Source organism: Pseudophryne corroboree, chromosome 7, assembly GCF_028390025.1.
Source record: "Pseudophryne corroboree isolate aPseCor3 chromosome 7, aPseCor3.hap2, whole genome shotgun sequence".
Classification (NCBI taxonomy): domain Eukaryota; kingdom Metazoa; phylum Chordata; class Amphibia; order Anura; family Myobatrachidae; genus Pseudophryne; species Pseudophryne corroboree.
The window spans coordinates 251,054,851-251,069,744 of record NC_086450.1 but is presented as its reverse complement, the minus strand read 5'-3'; the positions used below and the strand labels follow the sequence as shown (position 1 = coordinate 251,069,744).

Sequence of the window (14,894 nt, the reverse complement as noted above, 5' to 3'; positions counted from 1 at the left end):
TGAGTACATGGAATAGACTCCTCAGGAGAAGATAAACACTCCGCAGCGCAGGACACAGAGTCCTTAGACATGGTAACGTGAGATATACACACTAACACACAGGAAAATGTCAGATACAGTCTCCCTGCGAGAACCTTCAGAGAGTCACAGAGCATAAGGAGCCAGCCACACAGCGCCTCTGTAGGCAGTTATTATGATAAAAGCCCGGCGCTAACTAAATACCCTTAATAGAGCAGTTAGTACTGTTATCACACTACCCCCCCCCCTCGTTTATATTACCCTGCTACCGTGAGGCATTGGAGTTATGTGGAGGGCAGTGCTCCCTATCAGCGTTCAGTGTAAGCTGCAGGGAGAAAATGGCGCTGGTGAGTGCTGGATCCGCTGAGATGAAGCCCTGACCTGGCACGCGGCTTCCCGCACTTATTTAAACTGGCCTGAGAATTTTATATGTTAACAGCGGGATTAGCCCTTGTTAACATCATAAACCAGTGTAGGGTTAACCTGCCGACTCAGGACGCCCCTCCAGCGTCTACATGCAGAGATGTTGCAGAGCCATAACGGAGCGCAGCACCTCAGAGCTGCGCTCCAACCCTTGTGCCGCCATACCCACCGGCGACACGATAACCGGGATGCCGGCACTGTATTCACCACTCTTCTATCTTCTGGCTCTGTTAGGGGGTGGCAGCCGTGCTGCAGGAGTGAGAGGTCGCCTCGTGGGCTTGCGAGCATCACCATCAGGAGCTCAGTGTCCTGTCAGCAGAAATAGAGAACCATTAACTCTCTATTAAGTTGGTTCCTACTCCCCCTAAGTCCCACGAAGCAGGGAGGCTGTTGCCAGCAGCCTCCATGTAAGACAACAAACTCTATAAACTTTAAGGAAAAAAATAAATAAAACTGAGAACTAGGAGCTCCCCTAGCTGTGACCGGCTCCTCCGGGCACATTTTCTAAACTCAGTCTGGTAGGAGCGGCATAGAGGGAGGGGCCGGCCCACGTTATTAAACTCTTGAAGTGCCAGTGGCTCCTAGTGGACCCATCTATACCCCATGGTACTAAATTGGACCCCAGCATTCTCTTGGGTGTAAGAGAAAATAAGATTTTACTTACCGATAAATCTATTTCTCGTAGTCCGTAGTGGATGCTGGGACTCCGTAAGGACCATGGGGAACAGCGGCTCCGCAGGAGACAGGGCACAAAACAAAAGCTTGAGATATCAGGTGGTGTGCACCGGCTCCTCCCCCCATGACCCCCCTCCAAGCCAGTCAGGATACCGTGCCCGGACGAGCGTACATAATAAGGAAGGATATTGAATCCCGGGTAAGACTCATACCAGCCACACCAATCACACCGTACAACTCATGATCTGAACCCAGTTAACAGTATGATAATTTTAAAGGAGCCTCTGAAAAGATGGCTCAACAATAATAACCCAAATTTTTTGTAACAATAACTATATACAAGTATTGCAGACAATCCGCACTAGGGATGGGCGCCCAGCATCCACTACGGACTACGAGAAATAGATTTATCGGTAAGTAAAATCTTATTTTCTCTAACGTCCTAAGTGGATGCTGGGACTCCGTAAGGACCATGGGGATTATACCAAAGCTCCCAAACGGGCGGGAGAGTGCGGATGACTCTGCAGCACCGAATGAGAGAACTCCAGGTCCTCCTCAGCCAGGGTATCAAATTTGTAGAATTTAGCAAACGTGTTTGCCGAGCAGCTACTTGGTCAGGGGCAATGTTGTAAAGCCGAGACCCCTCGGGCAGCCGCCCAAGATGAGCCCACTTTCCTTGTGGAATGGGCTTTTACTGATTTTGGCTGTGGCAATCCTGCCACGGAATGTGCAAGCTGAATTGTACTACAAATCCAACGAGCAATCGTCTGCTTTGAAGCAGGAGCACCCAGCTTGTTGGGTGCATACAGGATAAACAGCGAGTCAGTTTTCCTGACTCCAGCCGTCCTGGAAACATATATTTTCAAGGCCCTGACAACGTCCAGCAACTTAGAGTCCTCTAAGTCCCTAGTAGCCGCAGGTACCACAATAGGTTGGTTCATGTGAAATGCAGAAACCACCTTAGGTAGAAATTGAGGACGAGTCCTCAATTCCGCCCTGTCAGAATGAAAATTTAGGTAAGGGCTTTTACATGATAAAGCCGCCAATTCTGACACACGCCTAGCTGAAGCCAAGGCCAACAGCATCGACACCTTCCACGTGAGATATTTTAAATCTACCGTAGACAATGGTTCAAACCAGTGTGATTTTAGAAATCTCAACACAACATTGAGATCCCAAGGTGCCACTGGAGGCACAAAAGGAGGCTGTATGTGCAGCACCCCTTTCACAAATGTCTGAACTTCAGGTACTGAAGCCAGTTCTTTCTGGAAGAATATCGACAGGGCCGAAATTTGAACCTTAATGGACCCTAATTTTAGGCCCATAGACAGTCCTGTTTGCAGGAAATGCAAGAAACGACCCAGTTGAAATTCCTGTGTAGGGGCCTTCTTGGCCTCACACCACGCAACATATTTACGCCAAATGCGGTGATAATGTTTTGCGGTTACTTCCTTTCTGGCTTTTACCAGAGTAGGGATGACTTCTTCTGGAATGCCCTTGTCCTTCAGGATCCGGCGTTCAACCGCCATGCCGTCAAACGCAGCCGCGGTAAGTCTTGGAACAGACAAGGCCCCTGCAGTAGCAGGTCCTGTCTTAGAGGTAGAGGCCACGGTTCGTCCGTGAGCATCTCTTGAAGTTCCGGGTACCAAGACCTTCTTGGCCAATCCGGAACCACGAGTATAGTTCTTACTCCTCTCCTTCTTATGATTCTCAATACTTTCGGTATGAGGGGCAGAGGAGGGAATACATACACTGACTGGTACACCCACGGCGTTACCAGAGCGTCCACTGCTATTGCCTGAGGGTCCCTTGACCTGGCGCAATATCTGTCCAGTTTTTTGTTTAGACGTGACGCCATCATGTCCACCTTTGGTCTTTCCCAACGGTTTACAATTTGGTGGAAGACTTCTGGGTGAAGTCCCCACTCTCCCGGGTGAAGGTCGTGTCTGCTGAGGAAGTCTGCTTCCCAGTTGTCCACTCCCGGAATGAACACTGCTGACAGTGCTATCACATGATTTTCCGCCCAGCGAAGAATCCTTGCAGTTTCTGCCATTGCCCTCCTGCTTCTCGTGCCGCCCTGTCTGTTTATGTGGGCGACTGACGTGATGTTGTCCGACTGGATCAACACCGCCTGACCCTGAAGCAGAGGTTTTGCTTGAATTAAGGCATCGTAAATGGCCCTTAGTTCTAGAATGTTTATATGAAGAGATGTTTCCATGCTTGACCACAAGCCCTGGAAATTCCTTCCCTGTGTGACTGCTCCCCAGCCTCTCAGGCTGGCATCCGTGGTTACCAGGATCCAATCCTGAATGCCAATTCTGCGGCCCTCTAGTAGATGAGCCCTCTGAAGCCACCACAGGAGAGACACCCTTGTCCTTGGCGACAGGGTTATCCGTTGATGCATCTGAAGATGCGATCCGGACCATTTTCCCAGTAGATCCCACTGAAAAGTTCTTGCATGGAATCTTCCGAATGGAATCGCTTCGTAAGAAGCCACCATTTTTCCCAGGACCCTTGTGCACTGATGCACTGAGACCTGTCCTGGTTTTAGGAGGTTCCTGACTAGCTCGGATAACTCCCTGGCCTTCTCCTCCGGGAGAAACACCTTCCTCTGGACAGTGTCCAGAATCATTCCTAAGAACAGTAGACGTGTCGTTGGAATCAGCTGCGATTTTGGAATATTTAGAATCCATCCGTGCTGACTTAGCACTACCTGAGATAGTGCCACTCCGACTTCTAACTGTTCCTTGGTTCTTGCCCTTATCAGGAGATCGTCCAAGTAAGGGATAATTAAGATGCCTTTTCTTCGTAGAAGAATCATCATTTCGGTTATTACCTTGGTAAAGACCCGAGGCGCCGTGGACAATCCAAACGGCAGCGTCTGAAACTGATAATGACAGTTTTGTACTACAAACCTGAGGTACCCTTGGTGAGAAGGATATATTGGGACGTGGAGATACGCATCCTTGATGTCCAGCGACACCATATAGTCCCCCTCTTCCAGGTTCGCTATCACCGCTCTGAGTGACTCCATCTTGAATTTGAACCTTTTTACGTAAGTGTTCAAAGATTTTAGATTTAATATTGGTCTCACCGAGCCGTCCGGCTTCGGTACCACAAATAGTGTGGAATAATACCCCTTCCCCTGTTGTAAGAGGGGTACCTTGATTATCACCTGCTGGGAGTACAGCTTGTGAATGGCTTCCAGAACTGCCTCCCTGTCGGAGGGAGACTTTGGTTTTGTCTGAGTCTGCTTGTAAAGCCCCAGCGTCATGCTGAAGACTTGGCAGAAGCAGGGGAGGGCTTCTGCTCCTGGGAAGCGGCTGCATGGTGCTGCCTTTTTCCTCTTCCTCTGCCCTTGGGCAGAAAAGAGTGACCTTTTGCTCGCTTGTACTTATGGGAACGAAAGGACTGAGTTTGAAAAGACTATGTCTTTTTCTGTTGATGTGAAGTAACCTGGGGTAAAAAGGTGGATTTTCCAGCCGTTGCCGTGGCCACCAGGTCTGTTAGACCAGCCCCAAATAACTCCTCCCCCTTATACGGCAATACTTCCATGTGCCGTTTGGAATCTGCGTCCCCTGACCACTGTCTGGTCCATAATGCTCTTCTGGCAGAGATGGACATTGCGCTTACTCTTGATGCCAGGGTACAAATATCCCTCTGCGCATCACGCATATATAGCAATGCATCCTTTAAATGTTCTATAGTTAACAGAATATTGTCCCTATCCAGGGTATCAATATTCTCAGTCAGGGAATCCGCCCATGCGACTCCAGCACTGCACATCCAGGCTGATGCGATTGCTGGTCGCAGTATAACACCAGTATGTGTGTATATACTTTTCAGGATATTTTCCAGCCTCCTATCAGCTGGTTCTTTGAGGGTGGCCGTATCAGGGGACGGTAACGCTACTTGTTTAGATAAACGTGTGAGCGCCTTATCTACCCTAGGGGGTGTTTCCCACCATGCCCTAACCTCTGGCGGGAAAGGGTATAGTGCTAATAACTTATTAGAAATTAGCTGTTTTTTATCGGGGGAAACCCACGCTTTATCACACACCTCATTTATTTCCTCAGACTCACGAAAAACTATTGGCAGTTTTTTCACACCCCACATAATACCCGCCTTTGAGGTATTTGTAGTGTCAGAAAGGTTCAATGCCTCTTTCATTGCCGTGATCATGTAACGTGTGGCCCTACTGGACATTACGTTTGTCTCGTCACCGTCGACACTAGATTCAGTATCTGTATCTGGATCCGTGTCGACCCACTGAGGTAGCGGCCGTTTTAGGGCCCCTGAGGGTGTCTGAGACGCCTGAACAGGCACTAATTGATTTGCCGGCTTTCTCATGTCGTCAACAGTTTTTTGTAAATTGCTGACATTATCACTTAATTGCTTAAACACAATCATCCAGTCAGGTGTCGACTCCCTAGGGGGTGACATCACTAACACAGGCAACTGCTCCGCCTCCACCTCATTTTCCTCCTCATACATGTCGACACACGCGTACCGACACACAGCACACACACCGGGAATGCTCTGATAGAGGACAGGACCCCACTTAGCCCTTTGGAGAGACAGAGGGAGAGTCTGCCAGCACACACCCAGCGCTATATATATATATAGGGATAACCTTATATAAGTGTTAATCCCTTATAGCTGCTGTTAATCTAGTTATTTGCTGCCAAAATGCCCCCCCTTCTCTTTTTTACCCTGAATCAGATGCAGTACTGCAGGGGAGAATCAGGGAGCCGTCCTTCCAGCGAAGCTGTGAGGGAATAATGGCGCCAGTGTGCTGAGGAGATAGGCCCCGCCCCTTCACGACGTCCTTAACTCCCGCTTTTTTGTGTAAAATGGCAGGGGAAAAAATACATCCATATAGCCCTGGAGCTATATGTGATGTATTCCTTTTGCCAGCTAAGGTATATGTGTGTTATATTGCGTCTCAGGGCGCTCCCCCCCAGCGCCCTGCACCCTCAGTGACCGGAGTGTGAAGTGTGCTGAGAGCAATGGCGCACAGCTGCGGTGCTGTGCGCTACCTTAGTCTTGAAGACAGGATGTCTTCTGCCGCCGCTTTCACCGGACCTTCGTCTCTTCTGGCTCTGTAAGGGGGACGGCGGCGCGGCTCCGGTGACCCATCCAGGCTGAACCTGTGATCGTCCCTCTGGAGCTAACGTCCAGTAGCCTAAGAAGCCCAATCCACTCTGCACTCAGGTGAGTTCGCTTCTTCTCCCCTTAGTCCCACGATGCAGTGAGCCTGTTGCCAGCAGGACTCACTGAAAATAAAAAAACCTAACTAAACTTTTATTCTAAGCAGCTCTGGAGAGCTACCTAGTTTGCACCCTTCTCGGCCGGGCACAAAAATCTAACTGGCTTGGAGGGGGGTCATGGGGGGAGGAGCCGGTGCACACCACCTGATATCTCAAGCTTTTGTTTTGTGCCCTGTCTCCTGCGGAGCCGCTGTTCCCCATGGTCCTTACGGAGTCCCAGCATCCACTTAGGACGTTAGAGAAAAAATGATTTAGTTGAATATTGCAGGTATCGGGAAAGCGCATAGTCATGGTAATCCAAACTTTGGCACGATGGGCGCAAGGTTTTCACTGCAAAAAAAAAAAAGCCCCATTGAACTCCTCAAATTACTCTGTTTGAGGAGCTAGCCATACAATTTCCACCATACACCAATTACTCAAAATATATTTTTGTTAAATATTATTTGTGAAGTCCACAAGACAAGATTTGCCAGCAAAATAAGGCCACCTTACCAAAAATGTAGGTTTAGCATCCGCTTGGACATTTTATTTTGTAATGCAGTATATACCCAATCCACTCCTATTCAGATATTATTATTTATTTACAGTTTCTTATATAGCACATCAAATACCGATGCGCTTTACAATTGGAAATAATAATGGTAACAAAACAATAATCTAACAAAACTGGGTAATAAACAGTCAGAGGTAGGAAGGCCCTGCTCGCAAGCTTACAATCTATAGGGAAATAGGCATGGATACACAAGGATAGGTGCTGTCTATTGCATAGTTGTCCACCAGATTGCAAAGGTTCTTGGTGGGCTGTATGATATGGTCATACAGCAATGATGAACCGGGGTCGAGAGGAAGGATGAGAAGACATGTGAGGATGTGTGTGGACTATGCCGAGTGGATGCAATTTGATAGGAAGGTTTATGAAAGTTATGTGGGCGGTTCTGGAATTTGATACGCTTGCCTGAAGAGGCGAGTTTTCAGGAAACGCTTGAAGGATTGGAGACTAGAGGAGAGTCTTATTGTGTGTGGTAGGGCATTCCACAGAGTGGGTGCAGCATGATGAAAGTCCTGCAATCGTGAGTGGGAGGAAGTAATGAGTGTGGATGAGAGAGACGCAGATCTTGTGAAGAGCGAAGAGGCCGGGTTGGGAGATATTTTGAGATAAGCGAGGTGAAGTACATTGTTGTAGTTTGGTTAATGGCCATGTGTGTGAGTAAAAGTACTTTATATTGAATACGGTAGAATACAGGTCACCAATGGAGGGACTGACAGAGTGAATCTGCAGACGATGAACGTCTAGCGAGGAAGATTAGCCTCGCAGCTGCATTCAGAATGGATTGTAGTGATGAGAATCTCGTTTTGGGAAGACCAGTTAGGAGACTATTGCAATAATCAATGCGGGAGATAATGAGAGCGTGGATTTGAGTTTTAGCAATGTCTTGTGTAAGGTATGGTTGTATTTTGGATATGTTTTTTTAGATGCACGTTACATGATTTTGAAACAAATTGAATGTGGGGAACAAAGGACAGATCAGAGTCAAGGATGACACCTAGGCAGCGAGCTTGTGGTGTAGGGTACATTGTCGAGTTTTCAACAGTGTTGGAGATATCAGGTTGGTACCTACTATTGGCCGGTGGAAATATAATTAACTCTGTCTTATATTAAGTTTGAGGTGGCGAGATGTAATCCAAGATGAAATCGCAGAAAGGCATTCAGTGACACGGCCCAGTACAGATAGGGACAAGTCAGGGGAGGATAGGTAGATTTGAGTATCATCTGCGTACAGATGATACTGAAATCCAAAAGAGCTGATTAGTTTACCAAGAGATGAGTTATAGAGAAAAGCAGAGGACCCAAGACTGAGCCTTGCGGTACTCCAACTGAAAGAGGTAGCGAAGAGGAGGTAGATTCAGATAGTTGTTTTCATCCACAATGCATTAAAAAAAACAAATAAAAACAAAAAGGACTGGCTTCCTGCAGACTCATTGCCATTTAAAATGGGTGTAGTATGAGTTGCCGGCGGTCGGGTCCCCGGGGGCCAGCATACTGGCGCCGGGATCCCGACCGCTGGCTTGCCGACAGCGGGGCGAGCGCAAATCAGCCCCTGCGGGCTTGCTGCGCTCGCCACGCTGCGGGCACGGTGGGACGCCATCTATTCTCCCTCCAGGGCGGTTGTGGACCCCCAAGAGGGAGAAAAGGTGTTGGTATGCCAGTTGTCGGGATTCCGGCGCCAGTATACTGTGCACTGGGATCCCAACAACCGGTATACTGAATACCACCCATTCAAAATAATCGGAAGTACTCTATTATGAGGAAACACAAATAGGTTGCCAGCCCCTTGTAGTAATTACTCCCTCGCAATTTACATCTAAACTGTATTATGTAATGAGAATTGTGGCGCTCTTGGTTACCGGTACCCTATTTTTGTTACTTGTTTACTGTAATGTTAAATTCTGTCTCCATGTACTGTTCTATTGTATGCCCTTTGTACGGCGCTGCAAAACACTTCTGGCGCCTTAAAAAAAAATTATTATAATAATAATAATAAATATAAATACGTATAAAACCTAACTTTTTTCAGTTCATTAGATAGAAGTCAAGAATAAACCTGACCAACAACATGAAACATTACTTGACATCTACATTTTACTCGATCCAATGCAGGAATCTCTTTCCTATTCCACTCAATCCCACTACTCCATTCTAAAATGACCAGTTTGAAGTGTGAGAAAGCAGCATCACCCTCTTTTTATGCATTAATGCACATTACAAGTACGACAGATTACACAGAAAATCCGATTTTTAGCGACAGCTCTGCAAAATGATATGCAAATACACGGGCTAGGATGAAGTTACATTTTCATTTTTACACGAAGTACCTTTACATAACCATAAAAATCGCTATTCTCCTCCAGGCGATTGCTACTTTTATTAAGGTTATATTACTATAAACTATTATATACAGAACTATAAGAGGTCCCTACTATAAATTGCGACTACTGAGCGCTGCCAGTGCCACCTTCCAGCACACCTGTTCCCTGTCCATTAAGCTGCACTGGCCACAGCTTGGCAGCAATTTACGTTATGGTACGGGTTTACGAGACGTACCCCACACCATCTAATCCTGTAGTATCATCATCGGATGAGGACCTTGAAAACGGAAAAGACCTCCGGGAGAATGGGCGTGCGTTTCACTGCCTGCCAGCAGGGACGCTCTGCTCTGCCGGAACATCTCTATCCCATCAAATTTTCCACTCTCAAGCTTTTGTTTATGTCAACTGCATAACGACCAAAAAAATGTCTGCGGCTCACTCACAAGATTAAATAAATACTATGGTTAATGTCTCCTCCCGCACAATACTGCAGCACGGCACTTCCACCTTCATCCCGTCCTGTATAGGCTTAGGCCTTTCCAACATCCTATATACTGTCAACCTTTCCCTAGAAATCTGCTGGCGTCTAACATCGTAACGATGCCCGAGATACAGTGAAAAGAGCAAAGGTAATACAGAAGGTGTGTGATTACCTGAGCTTTCGTGCCAGGCCTGTTCCTCCTTAAAACTGCCGTTCCCTCCGCCATGACCATAGTGACAGAGTGCAGAACTATAGAAAAGACCCGGATGCAGGTGTTCTCTGCGAGCGGAGGAGGCGGGAGACGTTTACATCTCTCCGCCTACTAGTCATGTGGTGACGTCTGACGAACGACGACGTACAAAGAAGGAAGAGATCGTCTAATAGAATGTTCTGTTCTTCTCATTTGAAAATTAGAATGTGAAGTAATGTAAAGAGAAATGAGTGTTATAAACAGCAAGCTGGTTGCAGTGTGTACCACAACCTTGTTCTATATACTAGTTATTATAAATACAAAGACCATTTATAATAACTAGAATATAGAACAAGGTTGTAGTACACACTGCAACCAGCTTGCTGTTTATAACACTCTCATTTCTCTTTTTATTATTGACAATGGGGGTAATTTCAAGTTGATCGCAGCAGGAATTTTTTTAGCTGTTGGGCAAAACCATGTGCACTGCAGGGGGGGCAGATAATAAGATTTTACTTACCGGTAAATCTATTTCTCGTAGTCCGTAGTGGATTCTGGGGACTCCGTAAGGACCATGGGGATAGACGGGCTCCGCAGGAGACATGGGCATTTTAAGAAAGAACTTAGGTTCTGGTGTGCTCTGGCTCCTCCCTCTATGCCCCTCCTCCAGACCTCAGTTAGAGAAACAGTGCCCAGAAGAGCTGACAGTACAAGGAAAGGATTTTGGTAATCCAGGGCAAGATTCATACCAGCCACACCAATCACACCGTATAACTTGTGATAAACTTACCCAGTTAACAATATGAACAACAACAGAGCATCAGGTCAACCCTGATGCAACCATAACATAACCCTTATTGAAGCAATAACTATCTACAAGTATTGCAGAAGAATTCCGCACTTGGGACGGGCGCCCAGCATCCACTTCGGATTACGAAAAATAGATTTACCGGTAAGTAAAATCTTATTTTCTCTAACGTCCTAGTGGATGCTGGGGACTTTGTAAGGACCATGGGGATTATACCAAAGCTCCCAAACGGGCGGGAGAGTGCGGTTGACTCTGCAGCACCGATTGAGCAAACACAAGGTCCTCCTCAGCCAGGGTATCAAACTTGTAGAACTTTGCAAAAGTGTTTGAACCTGACCAAGTAGCCGCTCGGCAAAGCTGTAATGCCGAGACCCCCCGGGCAGCCGCCCAAGAAGAGCCCACCTTCCTAGTGGAATGGGCCTTAACTGATTTTGGCAGTGGCAACCCAGCCGCAGAATGAGCCTGCTGAATCGTGTTACAGATCCAGCGAGCAATAGTTTGCTTTGAAGCAGGAGCACCAAGCTTGTTGGAAGCATACAGGATAAACAAAGACTCTGTTTTCCTGACCCTAGCCGTTCTGGCTACATAAACCTTCAAAGCCCTGACCACATCAAGCAACTCGGAATCCTCCAAGTCAGTAGTAGCCACAGGCACCACAATAGGTTGGTTTATATGAAGGGATGAAACCACTTTCGGCAGAAATTGTGAACGGGTCCGCAATTCTGCTCTATCCGCATGGAAAACCAGATAGGGGCTTTTATGTGACAAAGCCACCAACTCTGACACACGCCTAGCCGAAGCCAAGGCTAATAGCATGACCACCTTCCACGTGAGATATTTCAACTCCACCGTTTTGAGTGGTTCAAACCAGTGGGATTTCAGGAAACTCAACACCACGTTAAGTTACCAAGGTGCCACTGGAGGCACAAAAGGGGGTTGAATATGCAGCACTCCCTTTACAAACGTCTGAACTTCAGGTAGAGAAGCCAACTCCTTTTGAAAGAAGATGGATAGGGCCGAAATCTGGACCTTAATGGAACCCAATTTTAGGCCCAAATTCACTCCGGACTGTAGGAAGTGAAGGAAACGGCCCAGCTGGAACTCCTCCGTAGGAGCATTCCTGGCCTCACACCAAGCAACATATTTTCGCCATATACGGTGATAATGTTGAGCTGTCACGTCCTTCCTAGCCTGTATCAGCGTAGGAATGACCTCATCCGGAATGCCTTTCTCTGCTAGGATCCGGCGTTCAACCGCCATGCCGTCAAACGCAGCTGCGGTAAGTCTTGGAACAGACAGGGCCCTTGTTGCAACAAGTCCTGTCTTAGAGGAAGAGGCCACGGGTCCTCTGTGAGCAGTTCTTGCAGATCTGGATACCAAGTCCTTCGTGGCCAATCTGGAACAATGAGTATTGTTCTCACTCCTCTTTTTCTTATTATCCTCAGCACCTTGGGTATGAGAGGAAGAGGAGGAAATACATAGACCGACTGGAACACCCACGGTGTCACCAGGGCGTCTACAGCTATCGCCTGAGGGTCTCTTGACCTGGCGCAATACTTCTGTAGCTTTTTGTTGAGTCGGGATGCCATCATGTCCACCTGTGGCAGTTCCCACCGACTTGTAATCTGCGCAAAGACTTCCTGATGAAGTCCCCACTCTTCCGGGTGGAGGTCGTGTCTGCTGAGGAAGTCTGCTTCCCAGATGTCCACTCCCGGGATGAACACTGCAAACAGTGTGCTTACGTGATTCTCCGCCCAGCGAAGAATTCTGGCGGCTTCCGCCATCGCCACTCGGCTCCTTGTGCTGCCTTGGCGGTTGACATGAGCCACTGCGGGATGTTGTCTGACTGAATCAGAACTGGTTGGTCGCGAAGCAGAGTCTCTGCTTGACGTAGGGCGTTGTATATGGCCCTTAGTTCCAGGATGTTGATGTGAAGGCAAGTCTCTTGACTTGACCACAGACCTTGGAAATTTCTTCCCTGTGTGACTGCACCCCAACCTCGGAGGCTTGCGTCCGTGGTCACCAGGACCCAGTCCTGAATGCCGAATCTGCGGCCCTCGAGAAGGTGAGCGCTCTGCAGCCACCACAGGAGTGACACCCTGGCCCTGGGGGATAGGGTGATTAACCGATGCATCTGAAGATGTGATCCGGACCACTTGTCCAGTAAGTCCCATTGAAAGGTCCTCGCATGGAACCTGCCGAAGGGAATGGCCTCGTATGATGCCACCATCTTTCCCAGGACACGAGTGCAGTGATGCACTGACACCTGTTTTGGTTTTAATAGGTTCCTGACCAGTGTCATGAGTTCCTGAGCTTTCTCCATCGGGAGATAAACCCTTTTCTGGTCTGTATCTAGAATCATGCCCAGGAAAGGCAGATGAGTCGTAGGAACCAACTGCGACTTTGGAATATTTAGAATCCAGCCGTGTTGCCGTAACACTTCCAGAGAAAGTGCTACACTGATCAGCAACTGCTCTCTTGATCTCGCTTTTATGAGGAGATCGTCCAAGTATGGGATAATTGTGACTCCTTGCTTCCGCAGGAGTACCATCATTTCCGCCATTACCTTGGTAAATATTCTCGGTGCCGTGGAGAGACCAAACGGCAACGTCTGAAATTGGTAATGACAATCCTGTACCACAAATCTGAGGTATGCCTGATGAGGTGGATAAATGGGGACATGAAGGTATGCATCCTTTATGTCCAGAGACACCATAAAATCCCCCCCTTCCTGGCTTGCGATGACCGCTCTCAGCGATTCCATCTTGAACTTGAACCTTTTCAGGTATATGTTCAGGGATTTTAAATTCAGTATGGGTCTGACCGAACCGTCCAGTTTCGGGACTACAAACATGGTCGAATAATAACCTCTTCCCTGCTGAAGGAGGGGAACCTTGACCACCACCTGTTGAAGATACAATTTGTGAATTGCAGTTAACACTATTTCCCTCTCGTGGGGGGAAGCTGGCAGGGCCGATTTGAGGTATCGGTGAGGGGGCATCTCCTCGAATTCTAGCTTGTATCCCTGAGACACTATCTATTGCCCAGGGATCCAACTGGGAGTGAACCCACTTGTGGCTGAAATTTCGAAGACGTGCCCCCTCCGGGCCTAGCTCCGCCTGTGGAGCCCCAGCGTCATGCGGTGGATTTTGTAGAGGCTGGGGAGGACTTCTGTTCCTGGGAACTAGCTGTGTTGTGCAGCTTCTTTCCTCTGCCCCTGCCTCTGGCAAGAAAGGACGCACCTCGGACTTTCTTGTTTTTCTGTGATCGAAAGGACTGCATTTGATAATACGGTGCTCTCTTAGGTTGTGAGGAAACATATGGCAAAAAATGTGATTTTCCAGCAGTAGCTGTGGAGACCAGGTCCGAGAGACCCTCCCCAAACAATTCCTCACTCATGTAAGGTAAAACCTCCATATGCCTTTTTGAGTCGGCATCACCTGTCCATTGCCGAGTCCACAGGACCCTTCTGGCAGAAATTGACATAGCATTTATTCTAGAACCCAGCAGACTAATGTCTCTTTGAGCATCTCTCATATAAAGGACAGCGTCTTTAATATGCCCCAAGGTCAACAATACAGTATCCTTGTCTAAGGTCTCAATTTCCTCAGATAAGGTATCCGTCCATGCTGCTACAGCAGTACACACCCAGGCCGACGCGATCGCCGGCCTCAGCAAGGTACCCGAATGTGTATAAATGGACTTCAGGGTAACCTCCTTTTTGCGATCCGCAGCATCTTTGAGGGTAGCCGTATCCTGTGACGGCAGGGCTACCTTCTTGGATAAGCGTGTTAAAGTTTTGTCCACCTTAGGGGAGGATTCCCAGCGTAACCTGTCCGTTGGCGGGAAAGGATACGCCATAATAATCCTTTTGGAAATCTGCAGTTTTTTATCTGGAGATTCCCAAGCCTTTTCACATAACTCATTTAGCTCGTGTGAGGGGGGAAAGGTTACCTCCGGTTTCTTTTCCCCATACATATACACCCTCTTGTCAGGGACTGGGGTTTCCTCTGTGATGTGCAACACATCCTTAATTGCTATAATCATATAACAGATGGATTTAGCCAATTTAGGCTGTAACTTTGCATCATCGTAATCGACACTGGAGTCAGAATCCATGTCGGTATCTGTGTCAACAATTTGGGATAGTGGGCGCTTCTT

The 14,894-nt window shown here is 47.7% G+C and overlaps 1 protein-coding gene across 3 annotated transcripts in view; it reads right to left on the bottom strand.

The window, feature by feature from the left end:
* Positions 1-10,053, bottom strand: part of MOB4 (MOB family member 4, phocein) — a 307,243-nt gene extending 297,190 nt beyond the window's left edge. The window contains exon 1 of one of the 3 annotated variants that reach the window (XM_063934094.1): positions 9,908-10,053. In XM_063934094.1, coding sequence (XP_063790164.1) covers positions 9,908-9,967 — 60 coding nt within the window. In that variant the 5' untranslated portion in view covers positions 9,968-10,053. Of the gene's footprint in view, positions 1-9,489; positions 9,596-9,907 lie in introns of those variants that run through there. The other 2 variants (XM_063934095.1, XM_063934096.1) reach the window with 2 other exon arrangements.
* Between the last annotated feature and the right edge of the window lie 4,841 nt (positions 10,054-14,894).